This window comes from Larus michahellis, chromosome 8, assembly GCF_964199755.1.
Source record: "Larus michahellis chromosome 8, bLarMic1.1, whole genome shotgun sequence".
Classification (NCBI taxonomy): Eukaryota; Metazoa; Chordata; class Aves; order Charadriiformes; family Laridae; genus Larus; species Larus michahellis.
Window position 1 is genome coordinate 4,421,525 of NC_133903.1, and position 25,418 is coordinate 4,446,942.

Here is a 25,418-nt window from a genome sequence, read left to right on the forward strand (position 1 = left end):
CCCAGCGGCCAGAGAATCGCAGGCAGCTGGGGGCTGCCCGATGGTGGGGTGTGGTGATGTCCATGCTCACACCACCCGTACCCTGCTGGGACATGTCCCCTCCCCACATGGCAGCTCCCCTCGCGCCCTTGCTTTTCTTTCCTCCTCCATCCCTGGTGCTCTTCCCACCTTCTCGCAAAGATCTGCGTAATTGTAACGATGTCAAGGAGAGTTTCCAAGATTCAGGGGTGCCCTGAATGCAGTGACATTTTTTAATGTCACCAAAATGGGGGGTGTCTTGCAGAGTTTTCCCTTAGCGGAGGAACGGGACACGAAGCCCGGTGCTGCTTCCTCCCCAAAATGCACAATGTCCCAAACCCTGCGGGAGTCCCATAGCTGGAGACACCTCTGTGCGTTGCCCCCCACTCCTGATGATGGGTCCCAGTGGGATCCTGCGTGAATATCCGCACTTTTGGGTGCTACAATGGCAACGTCGGGCTTCCCTGGCAGCACACCAGGGAGGGAGGTTTTCCCGCGCATTAAGCTGCTGGAGCCGGCAGGTAAGAAAAGCGACAATTTGAGATGAAAAGCTGTCATCTTTTAGTAGGGAAAGCCTCCCCGTGAGAGAAGGAACTTTGGATGGGTAGGAGGAGTTACGGGATGCATGGATGGGTCGGCAGCAGCTGTAGCGGGGGCAGAGGCGAGCGTGGGGGGCAGCGTGGGGGGCAGGACGGGCTGGGGGTGTCCGTGGCAGGGTGCACACAGGGCAGAGGGGTGGTGGGGCAGGGCCACTTGGGTTTAAGCCATTTGGAGGGATCTCCTTGCCAGCAGCTGGAAGGATGTTAAACACGGGGGAGCCCAGAGCATCCCTTATACATTGGGGGGCCTCGGGGGTGGTGAAGGAGGTTCCTCCTTCGCTCCCGGCTGCGGTGTGTGCATCATTGACCAACCCCCACGGATGAGCCAGCCCCAGAGACACAAACCCCAGCGCACCGGGCTCCACAGCGTGGCTCATTTTTCCAAGATAAACTCTTTTCACGACCAAGCCTTGACTTCCATCCAGTTTCCAGACATCCCGGGTTCGGTTTCCCTTTCTTTGCTTTTAGTTTACTTTCTCTCCCCACAAGCTGCTCTCTGGATCTGGCAGCCTGTGACTCCCCTCGCCCTGAAACTGCCTCCTGCCCACGCCTGGCTGTCCTGCGAGCCGGGGACCACCAAAGGCCGACGGGCCCCTGGCCACGACGCTCAGTTGTGAGCTCCCCGGGAGCGGAGCCCGCTGTCCCCCGCTGTCCCATCTGCTGAGCCCTGGGGACCTCCCGTGGCACGAAGCAGAACTGCAGAGGCGCCGGCGGGCGGGGACCGCGCGGAGTTTGACCCTGCAGTGTCTGCAGGGACCGCGACAGTAACGTGGCGGTGGCGGTCAAGGCTGGCGACAGCGGGGACACGTCCGAATCGGGGACTCCCGCCCAAGCGGTTCTCCCATCCAGCCGCCGACCCCCGCGGACCCCGCTTAGCTTCAGAGCGCCGCTGCCCCGCCCCTTTCTCCCAACTGAGTTCGGCGCCGGCGCCCGGGCGCATGCGCTGGCCCCACCCGCCCCGCCAGGCGAGCGCATGCGCGGCGGCGGTACGGTGGCCGGCAGGAGGGCGGGCGGCGGGGGCTGACGGGGAGGGGGTGGCGCAGGCGCGGGGCCGCTCCGCCGCCCGCAGCGTAAACAAGGGGCCGGCGGGGATGAGGAGGCCGCGGGTGTGCGGCGGGGGCCGGGGCCGCCGGGGCTGAGGTGCGCTGCCTGCTGGAGGCGTTCCCCAACCCCCCCCTACCCCCGCCGGACGGGGGTGGCGAGGGTCGTCCCGCCATGAACTTGGCCAGTCAGAGCGGCGACGCCGGCAGCGGCCATCTGCTCTTCGCCAACTTCAACCAGGACAACACGTAAGGGGGGATGAGCCCGGCCTGGGTTGGGGGGAGCTCGGCCTGAGGGTGGGGGGAGCCCGGGGAGGGGGTGCCTGAGAGGACCGTCCCCGGGGGACGCTGAGGAGGCCTGGCTGCTGGGGGAGGCCCGGCGGGGTCCTCCCTCTCCGCCCCGCTGCCAGCCCTTCCCGCGGGTGCCGGCCTCTGCCCTCGCTGCCGTGGAGTGGGGACGGGGTCCCCGTGAGGGGGGAACAGCCCCACGCTCCCCCCCTCTCCCCTTTGGCTTGTGTGCGGAGTTGCGGGGTGGGAGGCCGCCCTGGAAGGGACCCGCAGCAGAGGGCCGCTGGAGCTGTGGTTGTAGCGTATTGCCTTCTCCCCCCCCCAGGTTGTTGCCCTGGGGAGCGTTTTGCTCTTGTATTTAGGATCATTGCTCGCTGTTGCTTTGGGAAGGGGAGGGAGGGCTGGTTCTTGTTCTTGATGATGTCCGGCCTTCAGCAGAGACTGAGATACCACGGAGACCCAAGTGCTCCAGGAGATACAAAGACTTCATCTGAAATCTCATTGTAGCTATCTTTTCCTACCGCTTTTTTATTTTCACCTGCTGTCTGCGTTGAAGCAGTGTACCTTAGGCTTTAAGATATTTTTATAAGCCCATGCTTCTTTGGGCTTTGACTTTTGAAAAAGAGGCCTTTCTCATGTAGTCATTGAAATTGTACTTATTCGTGTTTCAGTTCTAGAAAGGGTCGGATAGTTCATGCTGCACATCTTGCAAGTTGTTTAATTGTTGCAGCATATTTAGATTAATAATGCATATTAGGTTTTATATGTGGTATTAAAAAGCAATATTTTTCAATTTAAGAAATCCCTTATAGTGGGAATGGGAGCACTAAGGTTCCTTTAAAGAAGGATTTGACTGTCTTGCATACCGAAGAGATGAAACTGGGGGGCAATAACCGAAAGAACTTGTACTTCAGAAAGGAGACGTTTTGTTTTAGGAAGTGAGTAAGAGGAAATGATCTCAGGTTGGCATCACAGAGCATAATCCACATGTGTGGTGTTCTTTTGTTTTAACAAGTACTTGTTCATTTCACAAGCAGCGATATCTTATTATGAGGGAGAGATCTTTGACTGTCTTCTGCATGTACTGTAGCATATGGGAATTGTGAAGGGAAGAAGATTATTTATGGTGACTGCCAAGATTGAGGAGAAAGGTCACATCGCAGAAGGAAATACTCTTTGCTTTTGAAGGTTTTGTTGGGGGTGAAGAGATGAACAAGTGGAGCTGGATAGGTTTCAGACAAGAGACTTTAACAGTAAATAACTTATGATAAATGATGGGGGGAAGCAATAGTCTTCTATGTATTTGTAAGTAAATCATTATCCGTCTGTTGATTCAAGCCAAAGACTTTTGCAACTACTTTTCACTTTTTTTATTGAGTACCATATAAAGCTCACTCTGTCATTGTGCGTATAAAACATACCTATGTTTTGCTCAGATACCATCCATTTCTTACCTATTACTAGATAAAACAAGTCATAATAACTAGGAAATCTGTCATCTCTTTCTTTTGTAGTTTATGAAGGTCATTATATTAGGTTTTAGGTTAAACTGTGATGTCCACATTGGTGATCTAAAAGCTTTACTATTTCACCTTCCTTAAAGCAACTGCCTGTTTTCAGTTGCACCTCGGCTTTGTGGAGAGCTGAATATATTTAAAAGATCACTGAGTCGTGACAAAACAAAATTTCTTCTGAACAAGAGAGCCGCAAGCTTGGCTTGAGAACAAACCCAAGGCAGAAGTGAAAAGATAGCAAATGTAACATAAGCTTATCTAGCTGGTCTTTGGCTTGTACACTTTGAAATCTTTCCTCAAGGAAGAGTAAAATTTAATTCCTTCTTAAATTTATGAGGAGGGGAAAAGGGACAAGTGGCTAATGATTTCTTTCTTGCTAGTCCTCAACTGTATGTGCTTCTTCACTACTCTTCTTAATGCATTTTTGTAAATATCCAGAAGTGTTCTTCAATGTCTGTGCTATAGCTGATTCTTCTGGTCTTCAGCATTTTAATGCTCATTGTGTAGACAGATTAATATATTTACATTAGATTAGCTGACAAGAGAATTTTGGTGATGATACAGTTTATCTTTTTACGTGATCCAGACTTGGCCAATATATCTTTGTAAGTCAAAGTCTTGGGGTACGAAGTCTTTCTTGTCATCTTGGCATACTTTTGCATTTTCAGATATCCATTTTACCTAAATAGAAAAAGGCTCCTGTTGCAATTTTTCTGTCTCAAAATTGCGAGAATAATATAAAAGGCCACTTACTTTGAGACAAATGAGATGGTTGAATGGTGTGGAATAAGTATCCCTTCTTTCTAATAGTGTCTCAAAAGAAATCTTTCCAAGAAAAGTAGTAAGCATAAAACAGTAAGCCTTTCAGACATCTTTGCAAGCAGCCTCTTAGTCAAACACTTGTCTGATGTGGTAAATGACCCAAATAATGAAGTCGCATTCTAGTTCTTAAACTGAGTAGAACATAGTGGTTGTGTAAGTTCTTTATACCAAAGTTTATTTGATTTTTTTTCTTTTTTTTTTCCATGTGTGATCTTTCTTCTTTTCTTTCTCGTTTGAATAGAGAAACAAGAGGTCGACTCTCTGGGTTTATTAGTATACTATTCTAGATATCTAGATCATCACCACTTACCAGGTGAGAAGAGCTGGAAAGGACTTATTAGGAATGAATTACACTTTCCTGCTGGGCCTCAGAAAGCTTGCTTATTTTCAATTTATATTACAAGAAAATGGAGTAGTCTTACAGACAGGCAAGGTAAACAAATGCGTGTTCTTTCAGCCAGTATATGAAAGGCAAGCTTTGTTTACGTCTTCCCAGTCAGTAGAGTTCACATCATGTTTTAAGGTGTGCTTCAGTAATTAGAAAAATTGCTGACAGACAAAAATGGAAAATAAATGACATGGGTACATTGTTTTTATTACATTCAAAGCTTTTACCTTCAACTTAACAAGGTGCCAGTTCAGTTCATGCTCAAATGTGATTTGCTTGCCTAGACAGCAGAGCCGATTGCCTTGTATTAGGAAAAGATGGTACCTGTTGCTTGTAAAAATAGGCATCAAGCTAACTTTTCCTAGGCTTTATGAAGGATTAGTAATAAATTATTGTCTTCTGTAGGAGGGAGATGAGCTTCATGGTGGCTTTTAGTCTTGGGAAATTGGATTGCTGGTAGTTAGAAGAATGTTGCCAGCATAAAGGCTGCTGTTGCTTTTCCCAGTTGTTGCAATCCCTGAAGCAGATATCCTCTATCTTGCTTCTAGTTGTTTTGGGTTTTTTTCCCAGCTTAACTTTTTTTTTTTAATGTTCATTCATGGATGCTGTATGTAGTGACAGTGTCTCTTGGAATAGTATCTACGTTATTGCAAGTGTCGTCTTGCCTTTTTATTCCATATTGCCCTAAGCTTTATTTACATGAGAGTTTTGAGTTATTGCCTGGGACTGGAACTCTGCCTGAAAACACTCCACCTATAACGCAGCAGAAGCGGTTGGTTTGTGGCTTCTCTTTGATATAATGTTTTCATTAAGTAAAAACACGGAGAAGGTCATTTTGAGAAGATGTTAGTCTGCTTGTTTTGGAGCTAGCCCTTTTACCCAGTGAATCAATCGTTGCACAACTCAGCATGACTGGCATTCTCTGATTGAGAGGCAGAAGCTCCAGCTTGAAGATAAAAGGGAAGTAGCTGGTCAGAATTTGGGTATCCGAGCAAAACCATGCAGGAGAAGCTTGTAGGTGATCTTGGTGCTAGGAATGGTTTAGTAGTTAGAAATCCTTAAGGATGGATGTTTGGTAAGAAGGACAACTTAAACCTGTGTGGTGTTTCTATTACTTCTGGGAGAACTACTAAAACCGAGTGTGGATACATTTATGAAAAATTACACTCATCTCTCAAACTCATACAGGCTTTAAAACCCATAAGGGAAATGTGTTACTATCATAGAAGTATGTAACTCTTTACCCAAAGCATAACTCCGGATCTCAAAGTTTACACGTATCCATAAAATAGGTAAAACTTTCAGTCTTTAAATTGTTACACAAATATTCCCAGAGAAATGCTTCTGGAAGAACTTAAAAATTAAGTTCTGTGGTCTTCAGATTCAATTTACACACACACACACAAAAAAAAAAAAACCACCCAAAGAACCTACTTGTGGAACAATGTGGACTGTAGAGAAGTCTTAGTTGCCTTTTTTAAAAAAGTAATCGAGTGACATCACTTGGAAACAAAACAGTTGCTGTAGTTTTGAGAACAGACTCATGATGACAGGACAAAGCAAAGCCTTGCATCTGTATTTCTTACGAAAACACTGGTGTGTAGCTTATTTGCGAGGGCTTTAGTCTCGGCTTTCATTTATGTGTGGAGTTACATGGGACAGGTATCTGTCCGTGTATCTGTTCTTTCTGATTTGGTTCTACCCTTTTTTGCCCAAATCAGTTTGCTTCTGTGTTCTGAACAAATGCTTATAGTTCTAAAGCTGGGTAGCATGCTTCATGTTGCAGAAGTTGTATTCTAATTCCCTTACCATGTGATATTTGGATCTCTGTAGTAAACAGCTTGTGTTGAGAGGAGAAAAGAGGTAGGACTGAGCGTTCACTCCTCTGCCTTTGTTTCTCCTAGGTTCAGGTGTCATTCACCTGTGATCCTTGAGGACAGAAGAACTCTTTATTCCAAGGCGGCTTTAAAGCTAAACCAAAAAAAAAGGAAGGGAAGAGCGATCGCAGAGCTCTCGTGCTCAGGGAAGATAGCGGAGAGAAGCAATCGTATGTCGTGTTACTTGCTGTTGTTGATAGCAGCGGAGGTGGGCTTGCCAGAGGAACTGTTCCTCTGCGTGTGAATTTGGCCTGAGAGCAGTGATGTTTACTTGGATTATGAACTTTCTGTTGTCCCAGCCTATTGCTACATGTTAATTGATGAGCAAGTGCGGTCTGCTTTTGCTGTGGCAGATCTAAGTTTGGGTTAGCTTGATTTAATATAAGAACAAGGGGAAAATTTCCTGTCGGTTGTCAGAGTGTTGCTGACAAATCTGTTGAACGTATGAGTTTCTATGTTTAGCTCTTGTCCAAAATAATGACATTCTTGACCTTTCTTTTAAGACATGTCTGTAAGATGTTACGACTTTGGTTTCAGCAGACATTTGGGAGGGGGAAATAAAGCAAAGTTAAGTTCCTTAGTAATTCTTTTCTTATATTGTTTTATTGATTATTTTTTTTCCCCTCTTAATATTATTTTCCCCCTTCTTCATCATAAGCCTTTGTTCGCAAAACGTTTTGTCTTTGGAAATTTGCATTGGTTTTGAAATGAGGTGCAGCATTAATATAATAAGACTGTATCATAATGAAGGTAGGTTTAATTAACTAGTTATTTAAAATAGTAATGACTTCTGGAGTTGTGTTTATACTGCAGCTGCCATTGATTTTAATCTGAGAACTGGCCTTAGTAGGATCTTTCTGATTAATGTAGAATATTTCTGATTAATAGTTAAGGTCCTCTATGGTGCAGAAAGGGAAAAACTGGTTTTCTTCCTTCTGTATGTATATTAAAGCAGCAAAAGAAAACCTGCACAATTCTAACCCATCTGAAAAAACTTGTTTCTAAAGGGCCAGGGAGATTGAACCGGCTCATTTCCCACTCTAGGGGAGTGCACTTAGAGTGAATGTCAGCATCTTGAAATGCGTGTGTGAAATATCCCATAACACCACTCACTTGATGAGGTTAGTCTTTAATTATTTATGACAGCCACTCTTGAAAATACTCTCAAGTTTTATGTAGTCTTGGATGAGACTACAGTATTATCTTTGGTGGGAAAAAAGTGGGTAAACACAGTTTCATAAATCACGGCTATATTGGTAATTTTGTACTGTGTGGGCAACCTTGGTGATGAAATAGCTCAAAGTCTACAATCTAAGGTGCGTAATAGAGGCTACAGATAATATAGCTTAAAAAAAAAATACCTGTGTGTAGCGTAATGTTAGAAGAAAAAAGGCAAATTTCTTGGGTATTGATTTTATTTTCAATTTCAGTCTCTCATCGGCTTCTGAAAATTGGTGATAATAAAGCATAACACCCACACTGTAAAAGGAGCTTCTGATAAACTACAGTAGCTTCTTGTTGGCTACTGTCTTATTTGAGCAATAGCTGAATGGCTTATTGATCATATTTCTTCCCCATATGGTTGCACATTTTTTCGGAGGTGAGGTAATTTTGGCTAGATACTTGTTTTGTGGGATTTGATCATTTAGATAGCTATCAGGTGTCTTAAGGGCTTAAGTGTAATATCGGTGCGGGGGAAGATGGGGGATTTAAATCATTATGATTATGCTGGTGTAACTCAGCCTAGTAAGTTCTCTTATTACATATAAAGAGCCCATTTCCAATAGTTTCATAAGAAGTAATTTGAGTGTACATTAAAAAAAAATAAAACACACAACAAAACAAATCCAAACCCTCCAAAACCAAGAATGTTGTTTTAGAAGAAAAATGGGTTGTTTTGCAGTTACGCTTGTGTTCTGAAATGGATTTAATTATACTGACTCGCGCTGTTCTCTGTAAACAAATGATTTGTGACTTTATCACCTTGATCCTGAAAGAAATAACAAAAAGCCGTTGCCATGGATGGAAAGGTCTATTCTGTGCTGCTTCATCTTGGCTTCTACTCAGTCTAATGATTTTTATCATGGGTACCACTTGCTTTTGCCATTGTCTAAAGCTTATTTAAATGAGGTATAGGTAGTTGGTAGGACAAGAAAAATGGTCTTGCTTACTGGTTTCGGTGATACTGTCAGTAAAACAGTGATACAGCAATATTCTGTATTTAAAGCTGCAAGTACAATGCAGGAATCAATTTGGCCAAGTAATACACTGAGAAATAGCTGCTATGTGGAATTCTCTGCGAGGAAACCGTCCTGTGTCTTTTGTAGGTAGTTTATATTGCGAAGAGTCTTGTGACTCCCATTTATTTTTAACTCAGTTGAGTGCTTGTTTACCTTTGTGAAGTGACAGTTTTAATGTCATTCTTTGTTAAACTTTCTTTTGAGGGAAGCAGTAAATGATCTAAAAAAAGCTAACTTGTTACTCTTTTTTTTTTTCCAGATTAGTTTGGTATTTTTTTTCCACAGCATTTGGATTTTCATTGAGTTGTGCAAAAGTAGTTGAGGAAAAAACACTGGAGTGTCTTGGACAATTAATCAGATACAATCTGCTGAACATAGTGATTTTGTCTGAAATAAAATTAAATTCAGTATTTCTAAGGTGATTTAGAAGCAGCAACAAAGTTTGTTTTATAGTTGCTTCTCTGTCTCTTAAGCCTAACATGCTTTTTTTTAATAACTTGGTTATTGAATCTGGGGAGGCTTACTTCTCTTGTCTGGATGGTGCATATTTTAATTCGAAGGTTTAAGCCTTCTCAAATATAATTTCTTAACCAGATTGTGCCAGTTGTATTTTTCTTTTTCCTAGAAGAGAAGGTCATACCATCATACGGAAGTTGATTTTTATAGCTTGGGAATCTTAATTTTAGAGGGTAAGCCATTTGAGGAACAATTTTTATTCTTCCGTGTAACTTGAAGTTTAAAAAGGGCTCACTTTGGAGCCATGGGAGGAAAATACAGAAAGAGCAAGAAATCTAGGAATCTGTATTGTATTCTAAATGCAGAGCTAATGGTTAGTGCATCTGAATGATAGCGAATCATCTTACTGAGTTCAGAAGGGCATTTTGGCAGGGTGACTGGCAGGGTTGGGTTTTAGCCTTGTATTGAATGACTTGCCGCAGTTTGGCGTATCGAAATACATTTTTATTAGAATTTAATTAGCTTCTCTCCATGTGTCCTGGCAGTAAGAAGTATGTGAACTATAAGCATACTAATACACTTCTGCACAATTGTATTTACTGTTAAGTTTCTCTTTCTGTGGCATAAAATCATCCTCTGCATGGGGAGGGGAAAATAAGAATGTGCCATTGTCTGCTGCCTTCATGCGTAAAGACATGCAAGACAACCCTAAAGGTTTTTCTAGCTAAAATTTAAGACCTGTCTTTGCCTCTGACTGGAAAAGTAATTAAATGGTCTGTGAGCTAAGTGTGAAAATAGAGTAATGGAGGAAAAAGAAGGGTTTGTAGTCAGTTTTTTAATGTTCTACTATTGTTAAAATCTGTTTAATATCAGTGACTAGCATTTTTAAGAGGGTGCCTCCGATCAAAGATTCGGCATGGGTATTTGTAAGACTGAGATCTGACGATGTTCTTTGGAGGTGCTTGAATATTGTCAACGTTAGAGTTGGCAGTCTTTAATTCCTTTTTGTTTCTTTTTTTTTTAATATGATAGCTCTTTCGGGGTGTTCGGGGAAGGTTACAGTATAAAGAGCAATAAAAAATCCCCAGACAATGCCAGTTTAAAAGGTCTTGGAGGTCACCTCTCATTATGAGGCAGTGATGTAATTGGTTTGCATTACATTATTCAAGTCATCATCTTTCCTCCACACTAAAGCTTTTAGTTTGTGTGGAGAAATCGCCAGTACGAATTGGGCAGTAGGCTTACATTGAGCTGTGAACTCTCATTTCGTAAAATGTGAAGCAGGATTCCACACCTGGGGTAATTCTGAAGCTGTTTGGCCCTTTCAGGATGGAGGGAGCTAACCGGCTTTTTCGGTCAAGCTTTTTATTGCTTTTCTTACTGAGCTAACCCAACTGGAGTTTTGGAATAGGATAAGAATCTGTCCTAGGGTAATTCACAGCTGATTTAATTTATGTTCCTGACTGGCTTGTTTCTTTTTCAGATCCCTTGCAGTTGGCAGTAAATCAGGCTACAAATTCTTCTCTCTCTCTTCTGTGGACAAATTAGAGCAAATCTATGAATGCAGTGAGTATCTTCTTTTTTTTTTTTTTTTCCTTTTTCTTACCCCCTCGTTTGGCTTAATTTGGGGAAGAATAAGGCATATTTCATTTTTTAACAGGTTGTTTGAAATTGACATAGGAGGAACCTTAAGTGTATGACAAAATATCACACAAATACAAGACAATTTATTACTGGCAGGGTAAAACCGTGTACCAGTGTTCTGTATTTAAATTTCGATGGTATGTTATGAAATTTGGTAATAGCTATGAGGAGAACTCTTTGCTTTTCTAAGTTTATGTCCAATAGCCAAGTTATATAGCAACTGGGCATAAAAAAAATATTTACTGGTGTGAGAGTGTGTCTTTTGGGTTTTTATACTTGCTATTGGGGCAGGCAACCACTAATATACCTTTACCAAATAAGAAAGCAAAGCCTTGATTATCTTTTTCTTTAATTCTGATATTTGCTGTTGGAAAAATACTTTTCTAACATGATAGCTGCAGGTTTACTCATCCAAAAGGGTGAATAATCCAGATTCCCATAACTTCTTAATACTGACCACAGTGGCGTACGATAGGAGATGAAATGGAGACAGGCTTGGGGAATAAGTGGTACTCCCTGTTTTGCCAGCAGTTCATAGACTTACCTTTTTTGAGGTGCTAGTAAGTAAACTATGAATGCTATGCATGAGTGTCCGTGCTTTCTTTAAACTCCATGTGAACAGATGGCACCAGTAGCTGTGTTGTCAGCATTTAGTGTAGGATCCCAGCATACCATGCCCCACAGCAGACTTGTCTTCAAACTCCATTCCTTAAGTGACCTGACCCTGTGGCATCTTAAGCTTGAAAATGGTGTGTGATTCACATCACCTATTACCTGTGGTAACAGCCTTTTTCTGTATACAGTCAATGAAGAGAAGTAATCGTGAGGTTCAAATTAGGCACCTGTGGTCAGGTTAAATTGTGTTGCAGCTACAACTGCCTGTTTGAGTCATGGTCTGGTTGTACTGGTTAATCGGCAGCTTGAATTCCATTTTATGGTGTTGAGTTTAGGTACCTGACCTCTGCAGAATGTTAGGCACTTACAGTATCTGGCCTGATACCGCTCCAGGAGACACAGTGAAGATGACTCCTGTTACACAAGACACTGAATAAAAGTACCGAGAGAGACTGAACTGAACTTTGCAGGACAGCTTATCTAGGTAGTCCTTGAAAGAAAATGTACGGGTTCGATTGGCCTTACTCAAAATCTTGCAGTAAACTGATAAAGCAGCTGGGATTGGAATTTAGACCTGCTGATTCCAGTCTTGTCTTCAGGCTGTTCTGGGATGGCTGTGTTGGCTTAACCTCTTCGTTATTGTAAATTTTCTTCCATGAGCGTGAAGTCCGTAAATACAGAGCACAGAGTGCGAGGTAACATTTAGTAGAAAATTTGATGGTTTGCCCTGTGTAAGCTGTCTTCACCTTCGCTCATAGAACATGCAATGTCTGCAGCAGACTTAAATATTTGAGATCTTCATTTTTTATATGTAGTTAAATGAATTTCAGTCTTGGGCTTGCAAACCATGCCTGTTTAAAACTTGATATGGGGGTGGTGGGCTCCCTATGTATTAGGTACCTCCTTCCCGCAAGGAAAAGTATCTTGAGGCCTCCTGGACAAGTGCCTCCTGCCTCCAAATTTAGTTTAAGTGGGTCTAAAGACTTGGTGTTGTTTTGAGTGAGCACTTGTAAGGACCCCTCCCTCTCTTCTGTAGGATTGATCTGCCAGTTCTTGTGTAGGTGTCTAAAGTAAACTACAGAGTATAGCCCAGCTGTCTTGTGTTTGAGAGAACGACTGAAAAGAATGGGAGGTTTCTTTGTCTGCTCCCATCACTGAATTCTGCTGTGACTCCGTACAAATCACCTAACTCCCTCCTCAGCTGATCCCCCTGTAAAAATAAGTATTAGATTGGAGGGTGCTTTAAGGCTTAACGAATGCTTATAACATGCTTCTTGTTCTTGTATTAAAAATGAAATAAAAGCACAGCTGATCATAATCTAGCTGGTTCTGACTAGCTCTTGTCAGTGATGCTACATGATTGTGTTTATGAAACTGTAATCTTGTTATGTATTTGCTCGTTCTCCCCACACTGCTGATACTTAAATCATTTCCCAGTCCTTTTTGTTCTTGCTGTATTTTGAATCTGAGTTTCTAGTAGTGCTCACTTGTGTAGTTTAAAGGAGAAAATACAAACAGAAAAAACTGTGATTAACAGCATTGCTATAGGACTTAACTAGTACTTCTAAACATGATTAATTTGGGTCAGCTGGATGTAGGATGCACAGGATGGCCTGGTACTTTATTTGAACAGTTGCTCGTTAGGAAGTATACATGACTTGGCAGCCGTGAAGAGATTTTTATCACTTCTTCCTGTTAGGGGAAGACGAGGGAACAGAGGTGCATCCTGTATTTTTCAAGTGAATTTAATTAAAAGCCAGTCACAAAGCCTTTCTATAAAGGTAACTGTGTATTATAGTAAGCCTTTTTACGGTTAGACTGAAGGATTGTCTCCACCTTTTAAGCATTTTCCTTGTTGAAAGCTTGGGTTTTTTCTTTTTGTCTTTGTTTTTTCTTTTGTTCCGTCTGTGACTGCTCGGTTCCTGGCGTTGCTCTTCCCTGTGTGCCTGCCCTGCTGCCTCACCTGCATCAGCGCAGTGTAGGACAGCACTTTTTCCGTCTGAATCTCTGCTGTAGTTCCTACTCTGGAATACCGTTTCTCCTGCCTGCCTGGGAGAGTAGCAAATCCCAGAAGCTGTGTCTTACACAGTTGCCCCTAAATGAGGAAAGAAGCTGTGCTTGCCTGGGAGCAGGGAGCAGCCAGACTGTGGTTTTTGGGTCTCTGTGTGCTGGTCTTCGACCCTTGCAAAAGGATGCCATTGTTATGAAGGACTCCAGGCTTAGATAGAAAGCTGATAGCCTATACTGTAAAATATTTGAGAATCTTCTACGTTAGTAGTGTGGTTCAAGGAACATGGACCTCTGCGTTTGAAAGCCTATGCATAAATTTGTTGAAGTGGCTTTTTGTATTTCTTTTTCATGTGTTGTGTGTGGCATCAGGAAAATGGAGAACAATTGCTTGAAAACAAAATAATTGCTAAAATGCATTATCCATGTTGCAGAAGTGAGGAAATTGAATTTTCAAAGCCTCTGTGAGCTGTTTTGTCTTCTCTGGAAAAGTACTGCATTAAATACGAGATTTAGATAAAAGTCGATTGTATTGCATAGAATACTGAAAATGCTTAGTATAAACCTGCTCTTTTTCCATAAGGAGGTTATTTCTCTCAAAAGAATGTAGAACATTAAATATTTTCTGTTCTTTTTCTTGAAATAACTGACCATAAAAAGCACTTTCAAAGCAGACTTGTCACACAGTGATGACATTGTCGTATTCTGAGAATGTTGGACAGAACTTTTTTCGGGGAATTTCTGTCATTGGTGATGAGAACAGTGACAGTTATTTAATGTGTCTCTTGGCCAAAACAGAGGCCTTCAGACATAAGCTTTTTTTTTACTGGAATATGTTAAGCATTGAGCTAATCCAGATACTGATTTCTGAAAAGTTTGGTTGTTTTGATGGAACAGGGCCAAAGGCTCAAGTTGCTTGTCTTGATTCAGTTCTGTAATGGAAGGGCAGATGTAGCCGGTAGCAGTGGGAGAGCTGCGGAGAGTGGGAAAACTTTCTCCTGCTGTGAAAACTGTCCACGATGTCTCTGGGGCTTTTGGAAGGGAGCTTCAGGGGCTGGGAGGGGGAAGAACACATGCCAGGGTAACTGGTGGTGGGACTTGGACTCCTACCAGCTTGGTCCTATACTGTCCTATAATCAAATGCTCTTGGAAGTGCTTCTTTGCCAGAGATCCTGTACTCTCCTCCCTCCTCCTGTCTTCCCTGCGTTTTGAATGGTGACTTGTGTTCCTCCTTTGCCTCCAGTGCTTCCATAGCAGAACACATGACAAAAGCAACGCTGTTTTATGGCTATGCGTACACGCTGGGCTTTGATTCCTGTACTAATTCTTTTTAGGGGCTGTCAGGTAAAAGATGGTATATGTAAAAAATACTAATTAGTGTCTGAAGCAGTCTTATAACAAATGAGTTTACCATCTGCTTTGAGTACAATAACCTTTCTTTCTTCATGGAGAGCTGTGCTGAAACTCTAGGGTTTTTGGTCATCAAAACCCCTTCCATGCACAGTATAGCTTTAAAAACAAAACACACAAAAAAAAAACCCCAACACAAAAACCTTTTGCTTTCCTAGATTTCTGCAGAGGTAAGAGAAGATTGTAAGATTCTGGAATTTGACAGTTTGCTGTTTTTTGTATCTTCAGGATTTTTTCTTTTTGATCTTGGGCAGGGGGATGTAGACACTGTTCTGAAGCGTAAACTTGCATGACACCTAGGGGGGGAATGGGAAATCTTAGAAAATCTACACAGTGAATGTTGATTTACAGCTTTAAAAAGCTGCCCTGCATCCCACCTTGACTCTGAGCTGTTGTGGCAGAATGTTTGTGGTGTTAGACTGTTTTCTTAGACAGTATTTCCTGTTGGTGTGTGTCATTCTTCTTGCCTGAAATCTCCTTCTGTATTTTTCCCTCATTACTGTGATTCCTCAGCTGACACGGAAGATGTGTGCATTGTGGAGAGGCTGTTCTCCAGTAGTCTGGTGGCCATAGTTAGCCTTAAAGCTCCACGCAAGCTGAAAGTTTGTCACTTTAAGAAGGGGACAGAGATTTGCAACTACAGTTACTCCAACACCATCTTGGCTGTCAAACTCAATAGACAGGTGAGTAGTAATTTTGACTATGTGAAAACATGGGAAGGGGTTGTGGATCTTATTTTGACACCTTCTCTGTTGATGGATGTCTTTTCCTTTTGTGACAGAACTGCTATTTGAAATTAACATGTGCTTTTCCAACTGTAGCTTCTGTATGGCATCTCAGCACACTCATTTAGTTAAATATTTTTGGTTCTATGTTTATGTATTTACTTAGGAAAAAGCCCTTAGTAAGCTGGGCATGCTTTGAGCAGGAGGTTGGACTGGAGATCTCCTGAGGTCCCTTCCAGTGTGAATCATCCTGTGATCCTAAATGTGGAAGTGTGTGAAACTGACAGTTTCTGTTCAGGCCTAAACTTAAAGTTATTATCTAGTCACTTTTTATGGGTTTTAATACAGTTTGAATTCTTAAAAGAAGAAAAAAATAATAAAAAAGAAATAACTGAACTGGTGAAAGCTTTGAATTAAGTGCCTGGAACCATAGTTTTCTGTATTACTAAATCATTAGTAGACTCTGCAAATACAGACTTTTCTGTCTTCAACCAGTTCATTCAAAGTAGAGAGAACGGCATCTGAAGGAGAAAATCTTAGTGTCCGTTCCCTCCCCCAAAATCAGGTGTGGGAGGATGGCATGCATTCCTGCTTAAAATCATAAGGGAAACAGTGGCTAATTTGGGTTTTTTGCATAGTGAGGTAGCATTAAATGAGTAACATCTTTTTAGTCACCCAGATGTAGTCTACGAAAGTTTAAATGAGATGTTGAAGAACTTAAAGTTTTTTTAAAAAAAAAAAAGCCTCTCGAAATTATTTTGAGTAAGTAATAGGCTCTATAAATGGTTTAAAAAGTCTTGTATGTTTTTCTGTTTAGCCAAAGCAGAAAATAATTTCCACATGTGAATTGGCCTCTTGAGGCGAGGAAATACATAAGGGTAGGTACAGAATAAGAATTAAATAGCTTTAAATGAAGGTTTCTGGCTTGCTGACTTAAACTAGTAATGTGAATCATTTTCGTTTAAATCAATTTGCACTAGCGTGGTTGAGAGAAGTCAGTTCAAGTGACCGAGTGTAGCATTGCGCGGTTGAAGCCTTGTCAAGAGGTGTATCTTGTGTATCTTCTATCAGACTCTTATTTCTTCCCATCAGGTGGGTACTACCTTTTCTCTATTGGAAGGTACCTACTGCATTTTGGATACAATTTTTTCTTTTAGGATTGATAAATTAATATAAACTGCAGTTTGATATCAGCCTTTCGTCCTCTTTCCCATGTCTAGAGACTGATAGTATGTCTGGAAGAGTCTCTTTATATACACAACATACGAGACATGAAGGTATTACATACAATCAGGGAGACACCTCCCAATCCTGCAGGTGAGTATGTTGTTAGAAGCTAGTGTAACTCTGAAAAGTGCATTCTGTGTCAATGCACGACGCTTCCTACGGGGAACTGTAGCATTGTTAATTCCACTTTCAAATAAAAGTAACAATTAAAAACGTGAGTGTTGTCTTCAAGCCTCCCCATTCAATACAAGTGAGGTTTTTGAGAGCAAATAGCAGGCTCTGCCTTCACGGTGTTTTAGTCTCCTAGAGCGGTTGTCTTTAATGTTAGAAGTAGTAGAGGTACAAACTGGATTTTGCCAGCACTTGATGTAGTTAAAGACTTTGTCAGGTTAATGCTTTAGGAGTCATGGCAGACATGGGAAATTCTACTGCTTAATCAGTTATTGTAGCTCTGTTAGTATTCTTTCTTCTCTACCTTATATTAAACTTTAACTTACGTTGAGTAGTTAAATATGTTGCATGTTGACTCTGAGATTGCTCATCCATGTTCTGCTTCTGTTGCTACCTTGTGAGGATAACTTCAGTTATCTTTTAACATTCAAACATAGAATCAGAAAGTTCTGCTGCTTAAGTCTTGGAATTTGTCTCTTTCTGATGATGTTTCTGCCTTGCTTGTAGGGTTGTGTGCTTTATCAATAAACAATGATAACTGCTACCTGGCCTATCCAGGAAGCGCAACTATTGGAGAAGTACAAGTCTTCGACACCATCAATCTGGTAAGGATCTTTGTGAATGCTGTTTCCATTTGTAAAGACGCAGGTGTTGGAAACGTCTTGCTCAGAAAGGAATTCCTAGACACTCAGTTAGGCTCCTCTGTGTCAGTTTGCAGTATCCTTGTAGCCAGGCTTCACGGAACATCAGCAAATAACATACAGACGCTGATATTAGATTTGATGTACAGTTGGGCAAATGGGTGGAGCAAAGTAAACTAATTTCTATTTGGATTGTCTCTTAAGTATCCTTCTACCGCTTCATCTCTACGCACGTGGTTAAGTCATAATTTTATGTACTTAGCAGTTACTGAAACCAATATTGAAGCTGTTGTCTGTAAAATAAGACCTATAGTTGCCTTGAATGCTCTTAAATATGCAGTCTTAAGCTGCAGACATGTAGCTTTTAGCCTGTACTGTACTAAGGTTCTATCTTATTGATTCACTCCTGCAGAGAGCTGCTAATATGATCCCAGCTCATGATAGTCCCTTGGCTGCTTTGGCATTTGACGCAAGTGGTACTAAACTTGCCACTGCATCAGAAAAGGTAAGGTGGCTTTTTATTGACTTGCTGGCAGTGATAAAAATGTAATTTGTTTCTAAGCATTTTGAGTAAGTTTAAGCGTGCACAATTCCATGCGCAAGTGCCAAAAAAGAAGGCTTACAGTTAGAGTGGCAAATCTAAGTTAAGACCTGTTAATGATATTTGACACAGCTTCAGTGCTGTGAAATGTTGGATAATAAGGTTATTTAAATAAATACATTTTAATCTGGTTGTAATAAGGGCAATCCTCTAAGTGTTTCTCCCTTTAGTGCAGGATATGTATTAGAAGTTAGTTGCCTTGTTTTGATGTCATCTTCCTAATGAAAACAAGACAGTTAAAGTCAGAAGAGAGAAGTGTCATGCCAGTCTTTGGCACATGATGACGAATTGTCCATCTAAATTGTATAAACTACAAAGTCTGAAGCCTCTGCTCTTTGAGTAATAAGCTTAGAATATAAGGGTGTAACCGATTGCATCTGATAAAGGCACAAAGACATCCAGGTGACTGTACTTGTGGGACTTCCCTAGTGTGGTCATTTTCATGATGAAATATAAGAAGGGCTGTTCTTGATGCACAGCTTGTTCTCTCAATTAGTAGGTCCCACCTCTTTTTTTTTTTTTTCTCTGCTCTTCAAACGCATTCTACCAACAGGCTCCATAAATCATGCTAGTATCTGGTGTGCATCAACGTTATTAAGTTAACAGCAAAATGGTTTACTGCTTGTAGCTGTACTCTGCTCACTAGAGCTAATATACAATGAACAAACCTGAAATGAATTTTTTTTTTTTCTCTGCAGGGGACAGTAATAAGAGTGTTTTCCATTCCAGAGGGGCAGAAACTCTTTGAATTCCGAAGGGGAGTGAAGAGGTAAAGTTCAACTGGGCTAATTATCTGAAGCTCATTCCTTATGGTAGATCTCCAGTATGTTCTGCAGTTGAGCTGGCATCCTGATTTTTGCCTGTTTTCATCTTCGTTCATCCCTGCCTGTATGCTTATAACAGCGTCAGCCTGAATGTCTTCCAGTTTCGCTCCTTCGGACTTGACTATTCTACAAATCAATCCTGTCAGAATTGCACTCCCTCTTGCCTTTTAAAAATTTATTGGTGAGGGAACTTGTTTAAAGTGGGTCACCTTTTGTGTGATGTATTGTATTCTTACGGCAATTGGAGGCAGTAGTACATCTAATATTCTTGCTCTCTTCTAAATCCTGCTAGTGCTGTGATCATAGTAGCCATTGTGAAACGGTACTGTGATTTGTAGTAGTAGTAGTAGTTCTGTACTGTATACAGAGGTAAGACTGAGTTCAGATTGTTACTAATTGACCCCCGTATCTGGTACACATCAGAGTTGAACTTCGTTAATGGAAATCTTGCTCTTGAAGTGCTTTAAGAAGGTGTCAGAGAATTCAGAATGCTTACTGTGGAAATGTTCTTTTTTTCTTATTTGCAAAGCGGTGGTGACTGAGAAATCTGCTTAATTATTAAATAAGCCAAATACTTTGGCTTAATTGTGAGTCACCTGCAATCACTAACAGAAGAAGAGCAGGTGCGTCTGCTGTGCAGCCGCAGTTCCTCGCAGCTCTCTCAGTACAGCTTGTGTGAAAATTATGGAGCTCCTTAGTGGTGAATGTTCAGAAAGACTCCTACATACCGAAACAGAGAAGTAATATTCTCATTTAAGTCGACTCCCTTGAGTTAGTTAACATTAGCTTTCTTCTTAAACCAGTTGGTAGTAGTAGTATGTCAAAAATAATGCTTGATTGCCTGTCCTTCTTTTTGTTTCCCCTAGGTGTGTGAGCATCTGTTCGTTGGCCTTCAGCATGGATGGCATGTTTCTGTCTGCGTCCAGTAACACAGAGACGGTGCATATCTTCAAACTTGAGACTGTGAAAGAAAAGTAGGTTTCAGAGGTGCCTTAGATTTTACAAGGAAAAGGCTTTAAAATCGATTATACTCAACAGGATGAGTTCTCCAAAGTGTGGACAGACTTCTTTTGAACCCTTCCATAAAGTAAAGGGCATAAGAAGTTATTTATGAATCGGCAACTGCAGCTGAGCTGCGTACGGTTCTCCTGGTGAATAGAAAAGGTATTTCTGCTGAAGAGAAATCGGCCATCCTTGGCAGAGGAATGCAGAGCAGTTAACATTTTCAGTTACATATGTGTTTCACCTCTCCTGACATCCATATGGGAAGAGCTGTCTTAGCAATGCCTTCCAGCTGCCTTTGGGGCTTTAAAAGGCGCCAGGTTATAAAATGTTCCTATTTATGATTTGAGAGGAGAGTCTGTCTTAAATTTCTGTGGAAGTTGTTGGAAACAATGATTTGCTTGGTGGTAAACAGGCGGATCAAATCTTGAAGTGTAGCACTTCCCAGTAGATCTTGCTCTTGTATAATGAACCTTATGAAATACAGTTTTATAAGCAGAAGTATCAGTTTACAATCAAATATGCTTAAATAACAGGCTGAGGGTATTGTAGGACGCATTGTGCCCTGTAACATAAATGGAGTGTATCAGAGTTCTCAGGGGTGTTTTAGTTATTTCTGAAGAGAAACAAATAGCTGCTTTATAGCTTTAAAAATATAAAGATGTTTCAAAGTGTTTACGCGCCTTTCTCTAACGTGAAGGCAAAGTCAGTCACTTTTTTTCCTTCTGACTTGTAGACCTCAGGAGGAGCCTACAACCTGGACAGGTTACTTTGGAAAAGTGCTGATGGCCTCAACAAGCTATCTGCCCTCTCAAGTAACGGAAATGTTCAACCAGGGTAGAGCCTTTGCTACAGTCCGCCTGCCGTTCTGTGGGCACAAAAACATCTGTGCGCTTGCCACGTGAGTAGAGAAATTGAGCCTGCGTTTGCCGCCCTGCTGGGTTGCCGTGTTGGGCTTTGGAGAGACTGACACCGTAGAACGTAACCCCATCTCCAGCGGAGTGGGGAGCACCCAGAGCAATGGATCACCTGTAATCATTTCAAAGCCTCTTCCTGTTTTAAGAGCAATGTGTTAGAGCTAACACCTCCCAGTCCTGTGAGGGGAGGAGGGAAAGGCATAATATTTGGATGAGAATAGACTATTTTTAAGGCGGTTTAAAGATGTCTTTTAATTTGGAAAGAATAATGTTGAGAACAGACCCGTGGGCTCATGACACTTGCTTCCATTAGTGTTAGGGGAAGTGATGCTGAATGTTATGTTAGTACAAAATTAGGCAATCCAGGCTAACCATTAAAGAAGTCTTTGAAAGCAAGTTCATATTATTTTTGTCTCTAAGACAGCATAGCATTCATTAAAGTTAATTTGGAGGACTAAATTTTTATTCTCTCTTCACCAAAGGCAGGTCCCATTTGGCACAGCTACCAAAGCAATAAGCTGAGCAGTAGTAAACTTATTTTGTGGGGGGTTTTTAGTTTTTATGCTACATTGGCTTCGTGTCTGCACTCTCACTCCTGATCTCAAAGCACCACAAATGTGGTTATGCCTTACATTTGTACACACAATTCTTTCCGAGGTACTCTCTCTAACTGTTAACAGTGTTCCCTATCTGGAAGCAAAAGTGTGGGAAGAAAAATGGCTTAAAATCATGGGAGGAGAGTGTACTTTCTTAAGTTCATATTAATCTGTTGCTCTCCCCTAAACCTTTCTAGGATCCAGAAGATTCCTCGTTTATTGGTGGGAGCTGCTGATGGGTATCTCTACATGTACAACCTGGACCCCCAAGAAGGCGGAGAGTGCACACTAATGAAGCAGCACAAGTAAGTCCGCATTAGCTGAGGCCTGCTGGATTTTATTTCTTCACAAAATCCAGTTTGTTCTTAAACTTAGTTCTGTTGTGTGAAAGTCTGACTTAGAACAGCCCATTTCTTTAAACTAATCTTTTCCCAGACCTCTGATGTGAAGGAGTAACTTCAGAATCCCCCTGCGCCTTCCTTCTTAGTATCTGCTACACTAAGCACCGCTTTACCAGCCGAAATTTAACACTGTCCAATTGCGGTGAAGGATCAATCGCTGTTAGCTGCGTGATCCTCTTTCCTCTTACTTGGCAGTCTGAGTTGAGTTACTTAAACAAGAACTTGAAACATCTGACACCGTCCTCTTCATCAATAAATGAAGCGGTTACAGACATGAGAGAGAGAGATGTTACGCTGACTTCACAGAGGGGAATCTGGCCTATGAAATGATCAGTATTCTCTCTCTAGCGGTGTCCTTATTAAAATTCCTTGCATATAGGCCAACCAGCTAATGTTCTGCAGCAGTACTGTAGAAATCTTAAGGAAAATATGACAAGGCATTCTTATTTTTTAATAAGGCGTGCCAGGAGAAGCTAGGGTAATATAGTTGGGTTATTTACATGATTAGTCATAGAATTAAAGCCAGTAACTCACGATGATAATTAAGGTTTGCAGCTTTGGTAAACCTGGTCAAAAAATCCTAGATTTATCTGAATGTTTTAAGGTATGACCTCTGGCTTCACTAGAGAGTTTTCTAGTGTATGTGTATGAAGCAACCCCTTCTGTTGTGGACAGAGCTCAAGAGACAATATGTAATATTGCTGATTGGAATGTGTTGGGGTTTTTTAATTGTGCACTCTTGTTTTCAGTCTTTTTTCCTATCAGCTGCTAGGATTTAGATCTTGATGCCGTATCAGAGGCAACGATGTCGCTGATGTGTCTCCAGTGATAAATATGAAGTGTTGTCAGATGCCTTCTTGACAGTCCTCTGGAATGGAGGGACCAAGTTCCTCCTGTTGCATGTGTATATGTATTATTCTTGCATGTCTAATGAGATATTCTTGTGTAGATGCCGCCTAAAGCTGTTTTGTGCCCAGGTGGATCACCTCTCCAGCTAACCTCTCTCTGCTTGGTAGGCTCGATGGCAGTATGGAGCCAGCCAACGAAATTCTAGAGTCTGCATCCCATGACCGGCCGTTGGTAGCGCAGACATACAGTGCCGCTGTGACTAAAGGTACATATGTGCCTTCCTCACCCACAAGGCATGGTAAGGAGAAGGCTGGAAACAGGGCAGAGAGCACCTCTGCGTATTGCTTCATTCTAGATGGCTGCGTGAGCTTGTCTACTTCAACGCTGAGCTTTTCATAACTGCGGGTGTGATGGGGAGCATTGGTGAGCAGTGGGAAAAGAGCAGTTGTGATGTGTAGTAGCTTCCTGTAGATGAATCACTCATCTTTGCTGCTTTCTGGGTAGAACTTTGTCTCAAACTGTGGTTGGTAAAGATAGTGGCAGCACTTGCCACGTGGCTCTTGAGATGCCCTAACACAAGTATCTCATACAGGAGTTCTGCACCCAGACCTTGTGGAAAGCATCTGAATTATAAACCCCCCCTTCCTTTTTTTTTTTTTTAGCAAGGTCGATAAGTGCTTCTGTTATTCCTTTATGGGAACAGTGACCTTTTAGCCTCACTTTGCTGCTCTGTTAAATTAAGAGGATGAGAATTTTGTTAATGCGGCAGCTCTCCAAGTGGTGCTTTTACCCTTTGCGTGGCACTCAGCACGGTGCTTCAGCTGCAGAGGAAGGACAGCCTGCATGTATAGCACCGTTACTGCAGTTGCAGCTGTAATGCATGAGAGGAGATTATGGAAAACAGCCTGCCCAAAGCACCAGTATACATTGCAGGACAGAATAGTTGAATTTTGATCATAAACTGCTCTTGGCTTGGAGACTCCTGGTCACGATGAAGGCAAACATAGGGTGGCAATGAAACTGTTGCAAGTAACGTCTGGTACTCCAGCTCTAGTCATTCACCTTGGTTCCAAGCTTAGTTTGTGCTGCTGTTCCCCCAGCTGCTTGTTCCTTTCTCCGCAGCCTATACGGATGACCTGGGTGCCGTGGGTGGAGCTTGCCTGGAAGATGAAACCAACTCACTTAGATTGGACGAAGACAGTGAGCATCCCCCCATGATCCTTCGGACAGACTAAACTTTGACCTGTGAACTCACTCCTGAAGCAGAGAACACTGGCTTGATGTTTCTTGAGGAATCTCGTGTTATGCTGCTATGAACTTTGACATGAGTTGGGAGAGAGGATGACAGACTCTTACAGTTTTAAGTCGTAGCTGTAGTTCTAATTCTATACAATTGGAAAAATATATGGTTTTCAATTCAGTGGCTTTTAATCTTGCTTATCTATTTTAGCTGTGTTTATTTTTTTTGTTGCCAAAACCTGCTGTTTGTGCAGCCCTCGGAGCCTACTAGCTTTGCATGCGTTCATGTGCCAAGCAAGCATAGGAGGGGGAGAGAGAGAGAAGCCACTTTATAACAAACTCAAGTTTGTATTTTTTTTATATATGTATATAATATTTAGCTTATATAAGAAAGGAGTAGAGAAGTGGTTCTGGAAGCTGAGACTAGTTCTGCACTGACAAAGGTCCAAATGGTTTCCTGTGCATGGGCTTGCAGGCATACCTAGTGACTGACATGCAACCTTTCAAATGCAATGGCCTGTTTTTTTGGGTTCTCCCTCCCCTTTCCTGGACCATTTTGTTAATTAAAATTCCTTCTGAATGTTGTGTGTTTGTGGGACTGTTCTGTTTGTTGAGATGGAAAACTGGAAGTGTTTCCCTGCGTAAGGATATGGAATATAGAAAGTGCCTTTACAGGGAAGAAAAGAAATTGCTGCAGGAAGAGAGCTAGAATGAAGGAGGAATTGCTAGAGACTCTTGTTTGTACGCCTGTAGTACTTGAGTATCTATAGCCCAAAGTGTCCGATAAGCTTGTGGGGTTTTTTTAGGGAAGACTTGGAATGCACTTGCTTTCTCTCCTGTAGATTGTCTTATTTCCTTGGCAGAGTAGCAATAACCATTTTTTATACTCTTTAAAATTATCCAAAGCAAGGATCCTGTCAGGCTGGATGGAAGTCGCTGTAGAGTATGGCAGCCTCACTCTTTAAACAGCCTTAAGGTTTTCAGCTGGAAGGCACAGCTCTCCGTTCTTGCTTCTCATCAGTCTGGGGCTGGCTGTACTGCTCTGATAGTGAAGGTTCATGATTTTTTTTTTTTCAAGATACTGATGTAAATATAAATGATTTTGAAAGATTAGTTTTTTTTCTGGGTTCTCTTCTGATGGATAACAGTGCTTTTTATTAATTTTTATTTTTTTATTTCCTCTTTGATCAGAGTACCTCTTGTGATGTGCTCCAGGGACTGATTGTCTCTTTGGTAGTTTTGGGATAAATCCTTAACTGCCCTCACCCTGGCTAGGGCTTTCCAAGGCTGAGCGGGGCTGCGGACTA

The 25,418-nt window shown here is 41.9% G+C and overlaps 1 protein-coding gene across 4 annotated transcripts; it reads left to right on the forward strand.

Moving 5' to 3' along the window:
* Positions 1-1,624: 1,624 nt before the first annotated feature.
* On the forward strand, positions 1,625-24,696 carry WIPI2 (WD repeat domain, phosphoinositide interacting 2). Of its 4 annotated transcripts, none has more exons than XM_074596594.1 (12): positions 1,625-1,906; positions 10,726-10,808; positions 15,432-15,601; positions 16,864-16,960; positions 17,549-17,646; positions 18,095-18,187; positions 18,982-19,052; positions 19,974-20,081; positions 20,846-21,010; positions 21,820-21,927; positions 23,040-23,170; positions 23,995-24,696. In XM_074596594.1, exons 1-12 carry the CDS (start codon positions 1,833-1,835, stop codon positions 24,105-24,107), a joined length of 1,311 nt encoding a protein of 436 aa, XP_074452695.1. In that variant the 5' UTR covers positions 1,625-1,832; the 3' UTR covers positions 24,108-24,696. The 4 variants fall into 4 exon arrangements, with proteins under 4 accessions (XP_074452695.1, XP_074452697.1, XP_074452698.1 ...); XM_074596596.1 differs by having other exon boundaries at positions 23,040-23,137; XM_074596597.1 differs by lacking the exons at positions 1,625-1,906; positions 10,726-10,808 and having other exon boundaries at positions 15,467-15,601; positions 16,801-16,960.
* Positions 24,697-25,418: the final 722 nt, after the last annotated feature.

What these genes read in the sequence shown, in the direction of transcription:
- WIPI2 (XM_074596594.1), top strand. Translation starts at nt 1,833, where the DNA reads ATGAACTTGGCCAGTCAGAGCGGCGACGCCGGCAGCGGCCATCTGCTC. An exon ending in TCTTCGACACCATCAATCTG is followed by an intron (nt 17,647 to 18,094) that starts GTAAGGATCTTT and finishes TCACTCCTGCAG; the next exon opens with AGAGCTGCTAATATGATCCC. An exon ending in TTGCCACTGCATCAGAAAAG is followed by an intron (nt 18,188 to 18,981) that starts GTAAGGTGGCTT and finishes TTTTCTCTGCAG; the next exon opens with GGGACAGTAATAAGAGTGTT.